The sequence below is a fragment of the Poecilia reticulata genome, linkage group LG9, assembly GCF_000633615.1.
Source record: "Poecilia reticulata strain Guanapo linkage group LG9, Guppy_female_1.0+MT, whole genome shotgun sequence".
NCBI classification, from domain to species: Eukaryota; Metazoa; Chordata; class Actinopteri; order Cyprinodontiformes; family Poeciliidae; genus Poecilia; species Poecilia reticulata.
The window spans coordinates 29,491,993-29,504,055 of NC_024339.1; the positions used below are offsets into that span (position 1 = coordinate 29,491,993).

At 41.4% G+C, this 12,063-nt stretch overlaps 1 protein-coding gene across 10 annotated transcripts in view; it reads left to right on the top strand.

The window, feature by feature from the left end:
* pbx3b (pre-B-cell leukemia homeobox 3b) overlaps positions 1-12,063 on the top strand; it is a 77,049-nt gene that overhangs the window by 53,769 nt on the left and 11,217 nt on the right. For 5 of the 10 annotated variants that reach the window (XM_008419207.2, XM_008419215.2, XM_008419208.2 and 2 more), the window contains exons 3-6: positions 5,352-5,593; positions 6,929-7,119; positions 9,510-9,645; positions 10,537-10,566. In XM_008419207.2, the coding sequence (XP_008417429.1) occupies positions 5,352-5,593; positions 6,929-7,119; positions 9,510-9,645; positions 10,537-10,566 (599 nt within the window). The remainder of the gene's footprint in view (positions 1-5,351; positions 5,594-6,928; positions 7,120-9,509; positions 9,646-10,536; positions 10,567-12,063) is intronic. The other 5 variants (XM_008419209.2, XM_008419216.2, XM_008419210.2 and 2 more) reach the window with 1 other exon arrangement.

Below are 12,063 nucleotides of genomic sequence, written 5' to 3' on the forward strand. Positions count from 1 at the left end.
TCTTCCTCTCACCAAATCCCAAATGCGACTTCTACTTCACCACTTTTGAAAACAGCTAAATAAACAAAACACGACTTCGATAGGAAACCTGCATCAGTTGACTCCGAGACTCGTAATAAACTAAAAAACCTCTTTCTTTTTTCAAGTCAACATAAGAGCATGAAGACAGACAGATATAATAAAAGGCTTTCAAAAGTTAAGACTTCTTAACTGTAAATATTTCCTGTCAAACTGTTTCTACCATTTCAAATCCCTTTCATAAGACGCTGCAGAAAGTCCCAGAGCGACTGGAGTTTTCCTCTCCTCACGTGGAGTGAACGCTAATGCATCATTGCAACGCCTCCATATTTTTCTGTGCACTGCCAGTCAGCTGGTGGAAAGAATCCTTCTACACTTTCACAACAAAGGAAGTAAACAAACCAGATAAAAATGGTGTGGAAACTAAAAGAACTCCACTCATCTCTCTTGGTAGAGCAACACCTTGTTAATAATACAGTGTGCTGCAACAAATTAACCATTAATGTCAGCTTGGCGCAGTGTTGCACTTATTCCAAATAAGAAGAAATGAATGGATATGTAGCTCTTACTGTAAAATATTTTATTGATGATATTCAGGTATTTTGTGCTAATCGTTTTTGCTTTAAATATTGATTCAAAAACCATGAAATCGGGTTATTCTTAGTGCAATTGATAAATGGTATGGCAAATATCACTCCTATTACTTACAACAATGTGTCAGAGCTTAAAGCACCGACATCCATATGTGAGAGTCGTAATTGTAGCTTTCGCTGATTCAGCTGCTAGTTTGTGCCTCACTTTGTGCCTCACTTTGTGGAGAAATAGAAATCTTCGCATCGCAAAATCTTGAGGCATGAGGTTCTGTCTGCCACATGCCCAGTAACAGGCTGTTTTGGAAACAGAGGTAGAAACGCTGACAAAATCCTGTCACTTCTACAGAGAGACTCGAGGAAAAAAGGAAAAAAAAAAAAGAAGCGTTACGGTATCGAAAACAGGAACGTACCAAATAAATCTCGGGCTTTATTTGCAACAGCTCCCTCTCTTTCAGCGCGCTGTCTCGAGGCTTTGACAGTGCAGCAGAATGAGGTGGAGAAGCCCAGAGGAACCCCTTTCCTCTTCAGCAGGCCACATTAACCCAGCAGGGCTCTGCCTTTATGGCTCTCCTGCTCACACTTCAGTGATGAGAGTAAACAAGCAGCGGGCCAAAGGTCAGCTAAGCCCACAGAATAAAAGAGGGCACAAGGGGGGAAAAGGAGGTGGGAGGAAAGGAGAGCGGCCCGAGGCGCTGCTCATATCACTGTCAGGGCTTCAAGCAGGGAGTGATGTACGAGACAACAGCCCTGAACCGGAAATGATTATAAACAGAGAGCACTGGGGGTGGAAGAGGGAAAAAGAGCTGCGTTGTCTTTATCTGTCGAATTTAGCTCTTTCTTTGGATCAGATAGCTGCGGTTAAAAACCTGTGCAAAAATAAAATAAAGAAAAGAAGCGGGAACCAGCCCTGACAGATAGGCACGGATTGATCACGGTATTCTCTTTCTGAATGAGGGACAATCAGGCGTGCATGTGGGTTTCTCCCAGCGGCCCCACCTGCATTGTTGAAAGACGGATGAGGCCGATTAAGGACACGTGAAGTCATTATTAATATAACTTCTGATTTTCCTTTTTCCCTTTTACATCATTAAACGCAACTCTGGTAATTAAGTGAGCCGGCGTCGTCGTCGTCGTCGCGGCCCATGTGAAATCACATTGGCACGTATAGATTTTTCATTCTTAAGTTCTCGTCGCTCGCAGGCTTTAGCAAGGTGACTCTCCCTTTGCACCGAGATTAATCCCACTTTGACTGTGGAGGTGGATTAAAGCTCAAACTTGTTTTAATACCCATATCATCAGACACACACAAAAAAAAAAAAAAAAAAAAACTGGATAAAGATTTTGAGCAGAAAAGCAGCTCCGTGCAGCTAAACTACGACTGTTGAATCGCGAGTTAGCTCGCAGATTTGTCTGCCACACAGCAAATTAAAGATATTATCTTGCTGCAGGTTATATTGTGGAAGCTGTGTGCGATGATGTTCAGCTTAAGCAGCGAATCCCAAATCTTTTAGCTCCTCCAACAAAGGTTCACAGCAGGAGACAGAGATAGAGCTTCTTGTATCGTTTTTTAAAAAAAAAAATATATATATATATATATATATTATTTAATTTTAATTTTCTTTTTTTTTTTTCCCGGCGCGTTCGTCCCTCCCAACACGTGTTATGAATGACCAGCCTGAGCTGCTGTGGCACAAACACACCCTTGGCGGACTCCTGCAGGGCCGTCTGCCTCTCGGAGCAGCGGAGGAGTAATCATTTTTATCCCGCTGATTCCCCAAATAGAAATGGACACATATGATAAAAGTGTCGCGGCCACTCCACATGTCTGTGAACTAACAGGATTACACGTCACTTTCCAATGTTTTGTCGCGAACGGCCGCGATATTGCGTGCAGGAACTTTTTTTTTTGGAGGGGGGTGGTAATATATGGCGAGAGACAAGTAGCTCTTTTGTGGTCTGTGATTATTTAGTTTGAATGAAACCAGTGATTTATGCCCATTTAGCTGAAAAGCCGTGTAAATTCCCCCCCCCCCATAGCTGCGTTTTCCCCTGGATGCAGAGTGAGCCGAGTGAAAGTGACAACTGGGTTTGGTGTGGAATAGCGCGCCGCGTCCCAGAGTTATATTTAATATACCTGACATGAAAAACGTGCCTACCTACTTACCACCACCCGCAGCACAAAGGAGAACCCCGTGGCCCGCTGAGCTCCGAGAGTGGGAGTAAATAGCAAATTAGGAAATATGAACTGTTATGGCAGATAAACCACCAGCTATTAGAGCATGTTGAGATATGTAGCCAGGCGTCTGGTCAATCAACATCTGAGCTGCGTGCCCATTTTTTTTTATTGTTTGCTTTGTTTCATGCTGCACAACAAGCTGGAGCAGAAAGCGGTGGAGTCAGGAGTGGTGTGTGCTGTGGACAGGGGGGGTTAGTGGAGCAGCGGCAGATTGTCCACTTGGATGGCTTGGCTCTGCAAGCATGATGGAGCTCTGTCCAGCATCTCAATGTCTCCAACACAAATAGGCACATTCATCCACTCCTCTCACACCATTACACCTAAAAGACTTGAAGCCAGCCCATCCATAAATAGAGGCAAATTTGTTTTTTTTTTTTGTTTTGTTTTTTTTCTCGCTGGCACTGTGACCAAAGAAAACACTAACAGAGGCGAGGAGGCCACAATATGTTTGCCTAGATGTTTCTGTTGCAGTTTTTTTAAATTTTATCCCAAGATTGTTTTTTTAAGGACACAAAGGGGTTGTTTTATGTTGTGTATTTCCTCCTGTGGACAGTGGCAGTTCTTTCATGGATAGCATCTTAGACCACCCACCCTGAGTCCAAACTGTGTTTTAAACATCCTCTTTTCAGCGTAAGACCAGTCTGTCTTCTATTCCACTACGTATGCCAAGATATTGATAAAAGCAACACAAGCTCGGCATAAAATCAAGAGGATTTTGTGCAACTTTGGGTTCTCTTATGTATTCGTAAATCATTTTTGGGGAATTTCTACATAATCCCAAACTATTCTCTATATAATCGCAGTTTTGTATAAAATGATCCAGCTCAGGTTTAACAGCAGTAGTTTGAATTAGAGCAGATAAATCACATTCCAGATTCCTTAATAAACTGTGAACTCATAATATTAGAGATACATTGTTTAGCATTGTTAGCCAGCCTCACTATATCACCACTTTATATATGAGTTTACACTTGTTTGGGCAGAAACTATGAAATTCTTTTCGGTGCCCTCGGACGGAGGTGGTTAGCAACTAAATACATATACGAAGGCAACGTTTTTTGAAAAAGAAAAAAAAAACCTTAAGAGTAGTTTTACTCTACCATGCTTTTACTTTTGCGTCATTAGACTCATGATGAAATATGACTTAGTAAAATTTCTGAGTACTCTACCCGCTGCAAGTAAGTTCATCGATTGAAGAACAAATGTGTTTTAAACAAAAACCTACAGTTTAAGTTAAAGTATGATTTCTTGTTTCTTCGTAAGCTTTGTTCTAATTTTACTTTCTACTTGTGGAGCCTTGTGGGTCATTTGGATGACTTTTTTTTTTTTATTACTTTGGCTTGACTTCAAATTTTGGGTACTCGACCCACCTCTGTTAGTCAGTGAGTCATAGCAACCATATAAAACCCCCACCAGGGCCTGCGCATGGAGGGGTCAGTCGGTTAAAGATTGGTGTTAGTGGTTCTCTGATTTCGTTCCCACCGGCTGACACAATAGAGCCTCTAATCTTCTTACTCAGAATCCAGAGGCTGCCCGTATCTTAATGAAGCTGTAATGAGCTGTTGAAAATCTCTGAATTGCGAGAGGGATTATTGAATCGAAACAACTCTGGCAATCATAACGTTTGAGTGGCCACTCAGTATTTACCGCCTATTGAGCCACCTTTTTATCCACTTACCCAAACTGGATTGGCTGGTGCTTGTTTGTTTTTTTTTCTTTCTTTCTTTTTGCTGTAATTTTGACCCGCAGTGTTTTTGTGTTTGTTTACTCTCTGGAAAGCCCTGGCGTTGTGGCTGCAATGCCAGTGCACCCAGGTGTGAATGTGTGCTATCTGCTGTGTGATTACGAAGTGCTGAGAGGCCGACGAGACGGACAGCCAATGGAAGCAAACAGCAGGATCTGTGAGCGAGAACAGATTCCTCAAATAGGCACTTTGCATATGACTGACTAAGTGCGCATCTTGCTGTATGAAGATTTTATTCCATCCGCTTTGTTTTCATTTACGTCTTCTCCCACTGTTAAAATAATAATAATATAATAATCTTGTGAAATTAAAACAGGAAAGCGTACTGATGAGCTTTAGGGGATCCCTTCAGTCGGGTTTGTGGGAGACAGAGACACTTACAGTAGGTATAGCTTCCTGTTTAGCATCCTTTCACAGAGTAGAAGTGCCACTTCGCTATTGAGCATTTGTCAGTTTATGGATGTTGCTGTCATGTCAGCTTTCCTGTACACCCAGTGTGCAGCGCAGTGTGTAAATAAAAGAGAACAGACACAGATGCGGGCGACAGGAACACAACACATACACAGGAGGCGCTCGGTTCATACCTGCAAGGGAGGAATCACAGCATGGGAGACCACAGACAGAATGCATTTAATTGCACTTGACTGTTCAGTCATTGTTTTGCATATTTTTTCTTGCAGTGTTTTTTATTTTGTTGTTGTTTGTTTTCCTCTGAATGTCATTTGCTGAAGGTTTGCTCTTTCCTTATGTGCTGCTGCAGGTCTCAGCATCCGAGGTGCCCAGGAGGAGGACCCTCCGGACCCCCAGCTCATGCGCTTAGACAACATGCTGCTGGCAGAGGGAGTGGCAGGGCCAGAGAAGGGCGGCGGATCCGCGGCAGCTGCGGCGGCGGCCGCAGCCTCGGGAGGGGCGGCCGACAACTCCATCGAACATTCTGACTACAGAGCCAAACTCACACAGATCAGACAGATCTACCACACAGAGCTCGAGAAATACGAGCAGGTAAGAGGGGGATCTTTGCAAATTCCAGGGTCATTTTCCCTAGAGTCTGAGTCGGGAATAGGCTTTTGCTTCCCGCGATCATTTATGCTTCTGAATTCGTCAAAGCGGGATGGGGAAACAAACATCTTTTTTAAAATTGTTTTTACAAAGCTGAAAAAAATGTTTAAGCTTCTCTACAGCTTTCTCTGTGTCGTTTGYTTTCATGACGCTCTCAAAATGTCCTCTATTTACTTATTAAGAGACTTTTACAAGCAGTTGGCTCACTAAATTTGAAAAGATTTTCAAAACCACAATTTTGCTTTACTTGTTACTGGTGAATAGGATAAAATCCCAATAAAACATACTGAGCTTTGCAGATGCAGCCCGACAAAACGTGGAAACGTTTTAATAGCAGGCAAGCTACTGTGGCTCCTAGTCATTGTTTTGTTTTTCATTTCATTCAGCTAAAGAACATTTTCAGCCATGTTTTTTTTTTTTTTTCAATTGCAAAAACTTTTACATGATTTCCTGATGGGAATGTTGCGATATATTTTTGAGCTTAGCCTGCTGCACCGAGAGCAGCTTTTATGCCCTCCATTACCGAGAACATTCCTGGCATTGTGATGAGAGAGAACAGCTCCGGAAAATAAATTGCAGTATTATGCACTGTGTTGTAGATGATTATAGAGATCCCAAGGATTGTACTCGTCATCTTAGTTCAATAAAAAAAAGGTATGATCAGCTCCTTCACCTAGCACTCTGAGCCTCCCATTAAGCGCTGAAGCATTATGGGTTTAAAGAAAAGGTGTAGCAGTGATGCCTCAGCAAGCCACTGAGCTAAATTAGACTAATTTACTCTGTGCTTTGCGAGAGGAGGTGCGGGGGCACGCAACACTTTGCCCGGAGTAAATGCATCTTTCTTAAGGGTGTTTCCGTGTTTTAATTATCTAAATGTAAATACTTAACGAATTTTACTTAGAGTAATGAGCTAAAGTGTGCACTGCGTAAATGAGTTATTCTAATTAATCTTGTATGAACTACTGGTTTATCAGAAGCCTGTTTGAATTCACTCTGTGTTATGGGCAAGCAAAAACTGCAAATGTGCACTTATTGAAAGATGACTTCATCTACTGTGTCATCAGAGTCACATGAGCGCTAAAGCACTCTGCCAAAGTTAATTTGATGAATGAAAAATTGAAATAATTGTTGGAAAATCAATCTGTGTCTTTCTTTCTTTCTTTCTTTCTTTCTTTCTTTCTTTCTTTCTTTCTTTCTTTCTTTCTTTCTTTCTCACGTCTTTTTTTGTGAGTGCAGATGACTCACTTTGGTCGGTTATGCTCTTCTGTTCCCTTTCAGGCATGCAACGAGTTCACCACCCATGTGATGAACCTGCTGAGGGAACAGTCTCGCACGCGGCCCATCTCGCCCAAAGAGATCGAGCGCATGGTGGGAATAATCCACCGCAAGTTCAGCTCCATCCAGATGCAGCTGAAGCAAAGCACCTGTGAGGCTGTCATGATCCTGCGCTCCAGATTCCTTGATGCCAGGTCTGTGGATTGCGTGTGTTTAGCATACATGTGTGCACTGTGGATATAAAAAGACTCCATGCGGCTGTTGAAATACCACGTTTTTGTGACGCAAAAGAAAACAAAAAAATAGACCATGAGAAATCGCTTTAGAACATTTTTCCTCATGTACCGTGATCTCTATTGTTTATTAATCAACTGAAAAATACACCAATTTAAAATGAAAGCCTGATTGCATAAGTGTGCACACCCTTAAAATAGCACCAGGTGAAGCTCCTTTTGATCCAGTTTCAGCAATTATTGATCGTAGCATATCTGCAATCAATATAAGAGAATTAACTTTTAATAAAGTTCAGCTGTTCTCGTTGAAAACAATGACGTTGTTTGCAAAGAGATTACAAAAGGTATCACAAAGGTATCAGTCAGGAGAAGAGTACAAAAAAAATCCACAGCAATGGTTTCAGAAAATATGAAACCATGACATCATTGAAAATGGATGTTTCTCCATAACTGATTGAAAGGAAATTGTCAGAGAGGCCGACAGTAACAAAGAAGTACCTGGAAGAATTTGTTTTTTTTAGATGTTTTATCCTACATGGGACAACAGTCTTTTGTATTCTCCATAGAGCTAAACTAAGACTTGCCAAAATTTCCCAAAACCCTAAAATAATAATGTGTTATGGTCAAATTAAAGTCAAATTAGAGCTTTTAGTCTCAGTTCTATATTTGACACAAAAAGAAAACACCACATCATCAAGAAAACACAAGTGAAGCATGGTTATGGCAGCCATCATGCTTCAAGGTTACTTGAACTAGACTTTTTTCTTACGTTGTATACTTGTGACAAAATACAGTCAGTTTTTGATGCAGAACTCTCAGGCTTCTCCAGGGAACGTGAAGAAGAGGGGTTTAATTTTTCCGCATTGCAATAAGTTCAAGCACCGCAAGAAAAGAAGGAGAAGAAAAAAAAAGTTTGGGAATGGTCTATGCAGAGTCCAGAACAAAATCTGACAGGAAATCTTTGAGGACGCCTGAAGAGGGCTGTGCACAAGAGACATCCTCACAACGTGATAGATACGGAGAACGTTTGGAAGCAAACATTGTCAAGTCAGAACGTTAGATGCCGATAGACGCCTACACATTAAGACGGAGCGCATAAATCGAATCAAAATGTATTTACTGTAAAGGTGTACACACTTAGGCAACCAGATTGTTGCAACTTTTTTGTCATAATTCCCCCTAACAGATTTGCTTGATCTTCAGTACAATTACACAGGGTCACGTGTCACATTAAATATGGATCGATTTCAGAAATTATTTATCTTGGTCCTTTTTTTGAAAATGTATTTATTCTTTTTGCGTTATAAAATCCTGGGATCTGAGAAGGAGCGTGTACAAGGATCTGTGTACGTGTGCATTAGGTACTCAAAAACTTCCTCTATGCTTCTGTGTGACCCACATAAGCACAAACCCAGCGGGCGGGCGGGGGGGGGACTTCTCGCAGACTTTTTGTGCAGGTCTGAAGTTACTCTCGCTTTTCTAGCACAGCACACAGTATGAGCACCGCAGAGATGCATGAATTTAATTACATCCATGTTCCGTGCATTATCCATTTCGAAGACAATCACGGCCCCACACCTGAAAGCAGTTAAGACCAAGTGAAATGCGGGCCGAGTCATGCGTAATGGATGGAAGGGGAGGTCATCGGCAGGTGTTGTGGATTACTCTAATCACTAACAGCAACCGTGCGGTGTGGAGCTACGCCGAGAGCGGCACAAGTTCTTCTGGCCAAACAAGCCGAGTGGAAGCACATTTGCTGCCCGCTGCCCGCTGCCTGTGTGGAGCGCGGTAAACAAGGCAAAATAAGCAAATGCTCAACAACATGATAAGTAGTGCCCTTGGGAGGGAAGGGGACCCAGATCTAGTTAAGAGTTTTCCTTGTTTCTGCCGCAGAACCCAGGGCTGTGGCACTTCAGGAGCAATGCTCAACTGTGCATGCCGTGATTTCTATAATGCACCGAGATGCTCTGCGACCGGGCTTTGGCGCTCCATCACGAAGCCCACCCATCCGCTGCACTAAACTCTCCACATTACACGCTTGGGCTGGGGTTTGGAGACCAACAGACCAAATTAAACATTGTATGTGTTTTGAGACCGCGCGCGTTTTGTGTGCGTGTCAGCTTATTGAAGTCCGAGTTCGCTGGCGTTTTTTTTTTTTTTTTTTTATGCGCGTGACACGATATTACTCTCCCGGAGGCCCTTAAAAACAATTCCTCATTATTTTCACCATTTATGTGTGAGACTGATTGTGCAGTCCAAAAAAAAACAACAACAAATGGACTGGTTCACGCTGGTCTCACTAACGGGCCCTTTTTTCTCTGCGTTTCTTTCTTCCTCTTCTCTCCACTCAGGCGAAAAAGGAGAAACTTCAGCAAGCAGGCGACGGAAATTTTGAACGAATATTTCTACTCGCACCTCAGCAACCCGTACCCGAGTGAGGAGGCTAAGGAGGAATTGGCCAAGAAGTGCAGCATCACCGTTTCCCAGGTGGGTAGCGCTCCTCTTAACAGTGGGCTGCTGGGCAAAAAACGAGGTGGGGGAGCCTAGAGGGATCGTTACAGTGGGTCACACCAGCGAGACACAATGTCCTCTGCTAACCTTGACATTGTGACTGCCTAATGATGCTTCAGTCAAGGCCAGTCCCAGTCAGTCAGAGCAGGGCCACGGGGAAGGGAGGCCTATATCATCTTAGCCTCAATCATAGCAGTATGCTGTCCTTCCTTACTGTGGGTCCCCTGACATTTTTCCTTCCCATTCCCATCCACCATGTTTCCTCTCTCTCTCTCTCTCTCTCTCTGTCTCTGTCTCTCTTTCTCTTTCTCTCTCTCTCTGTTGCCCAGTCAGTCGTTCAGGTTATAAGCTGGGGAGATAAAAATGGCATCATCCATTACTTTAAGAAAAGCAGTTAAAGGCTGGTGCTTCAAAACTCTGGGTGAAATTGGGTATTTATCCGTATGTTTTCCCTTCAAGTGGCCTGGCAGGAGTCTGCTAATTCACTGTTATACTTTACACTTAAAGATGAGGCTTTCCCTCGTTCTATATATCACAGCCTCCTCATTGGGTGCACCTGAAGGCAATATCCCTCACATCTAACACCCCTCAAACCCTTACACATCCAAAGTATTATTATCCTGTGCTCTCCTTTTCTTTTTTCTTTCTTTCTTGTTTTTTTTTCTTTCTTTTTTTTTGTTCTGCTGTGATTGTACTATAAAGATTTTTATCCTCTGTTGTTCTGTGGCTGTCCTCGTGAGACACAGTAACATGGAAACATGAATCTATACAATTATCTGCAGTGTTTTGTGTGTGTGGGGAGGGGGTATATTGAGTGTAGTCGTGAAGAGTCAGATACTGTAAAAGCCCATTCTTTTTTGCCTTCAGGGGGTGGGAAGCACCATCACAGTATCACAGGTATGTCATAACCTCTCCTGATCAAATGTTTTCATGTTCTTTCAACCTCCTTTTGTTTTTTTTTGTTTTTTTCTTTCTTTTTGAATGTCGTAGGCTTCCAGTTTTCTCCACTGCACAGAACCTTTCCCCTCCCCCCTCTCACACATGGACCAATGCTAATGTTAGAGAAATCAAAAAAAAAGAAAAGAATGTGAAGTTTGACTTTACATTTTGAAAAGTGAATGACGATATTCAGTATTTGCCTTACAATGTACCTGCAAGTCTCACAGATCTATAATTGCATCACACCCACGTAATCACTGTGTGTAACAATGTGTCACATTCCTCTATAGTCATTTATTATCATGATTTATTATTTTTATGTTTTTCCTTTTTTTTATTTTAATTAGTGCTCCAATTTATTTTTGGTTTGTGTTTTTCTCCGTGTTTCTCCACACAGGGCTCTGTTTCTTTGCACTTGAGTGCATTTTCTAATATATATATATATATATATATATATTATTTTATTTTTTTTTTAAAGAACCTGAACTCAGATAATATTTATAGGGTTCTTTCTTGATTAATGCATACCAGACAATCCTATTGACTCATTTTGGTTGGGGAATAATAATAATAATAATTCACCTAGAGTTTAGCAACACTTTTCAGAAAACAGTTTTAAACTGTATAAGAATGAACTGATTGGAAGCTATGTTGCATAAAATGGGTGTCTCAAAGGGCAAAATTGTTATTATTATGTTAGTAATGTGTAAATAGGTGTACAGTCAATTGTGAGAATGTGAGTTTTAAGTTTCATTTAATGTGGGGAGACTTTAAAGGTTTAGATCTGCTTAGATCGTATGAGAGGAGCAGGAAATCATAAGATATTTTATCTTCTACCTGCTTCTTTTTCAACAATTTGTGTACAATTGCATGTCAATTGGCATGAAGATTATTATTTTTTTTTTCTATTTTTTTAATTTACTTTTTGTCTGTTTGAAATAAATAAAAACTCAAATTATAATAAAGGTTTTTCACATATTACAAACAATATTTTGAACAATCATTGATTAGGGTAAAATAATCCATCTTAGCTTTGACAAGTATACACACGACTTGCTTTTATGCTATCTTAATTCTGAGGTGGTACTGATAGTGAAGCAAAGGTTTGAAGAACCTTCAATTATCCTACTGATAGAAATATTAAGCTAAGGTCTTAACATTGTATTTAGTTTGACCTAGAGGAAATCACTCCAGTCTGATCAACAAATCTGTTGAATATCCCTTTAATTTACCACCAATAATTCTGGCATTATTAGAGGCAAACTTTAGCGGCAGTTTCATCAACCAGCCACAGAGAACGACCTCATTTTCCTAAAGCGTTTATACTGCATGCAACGACGTGCAAATAAGAAATGGAAAACACAGTGATGCCCTGGCAGAGATGCGCCCCGGACCCGGAGCCAGAACACAATGCCATTATACATTCTGGCTGGAATTAAGTCAAAAACCTAAAAT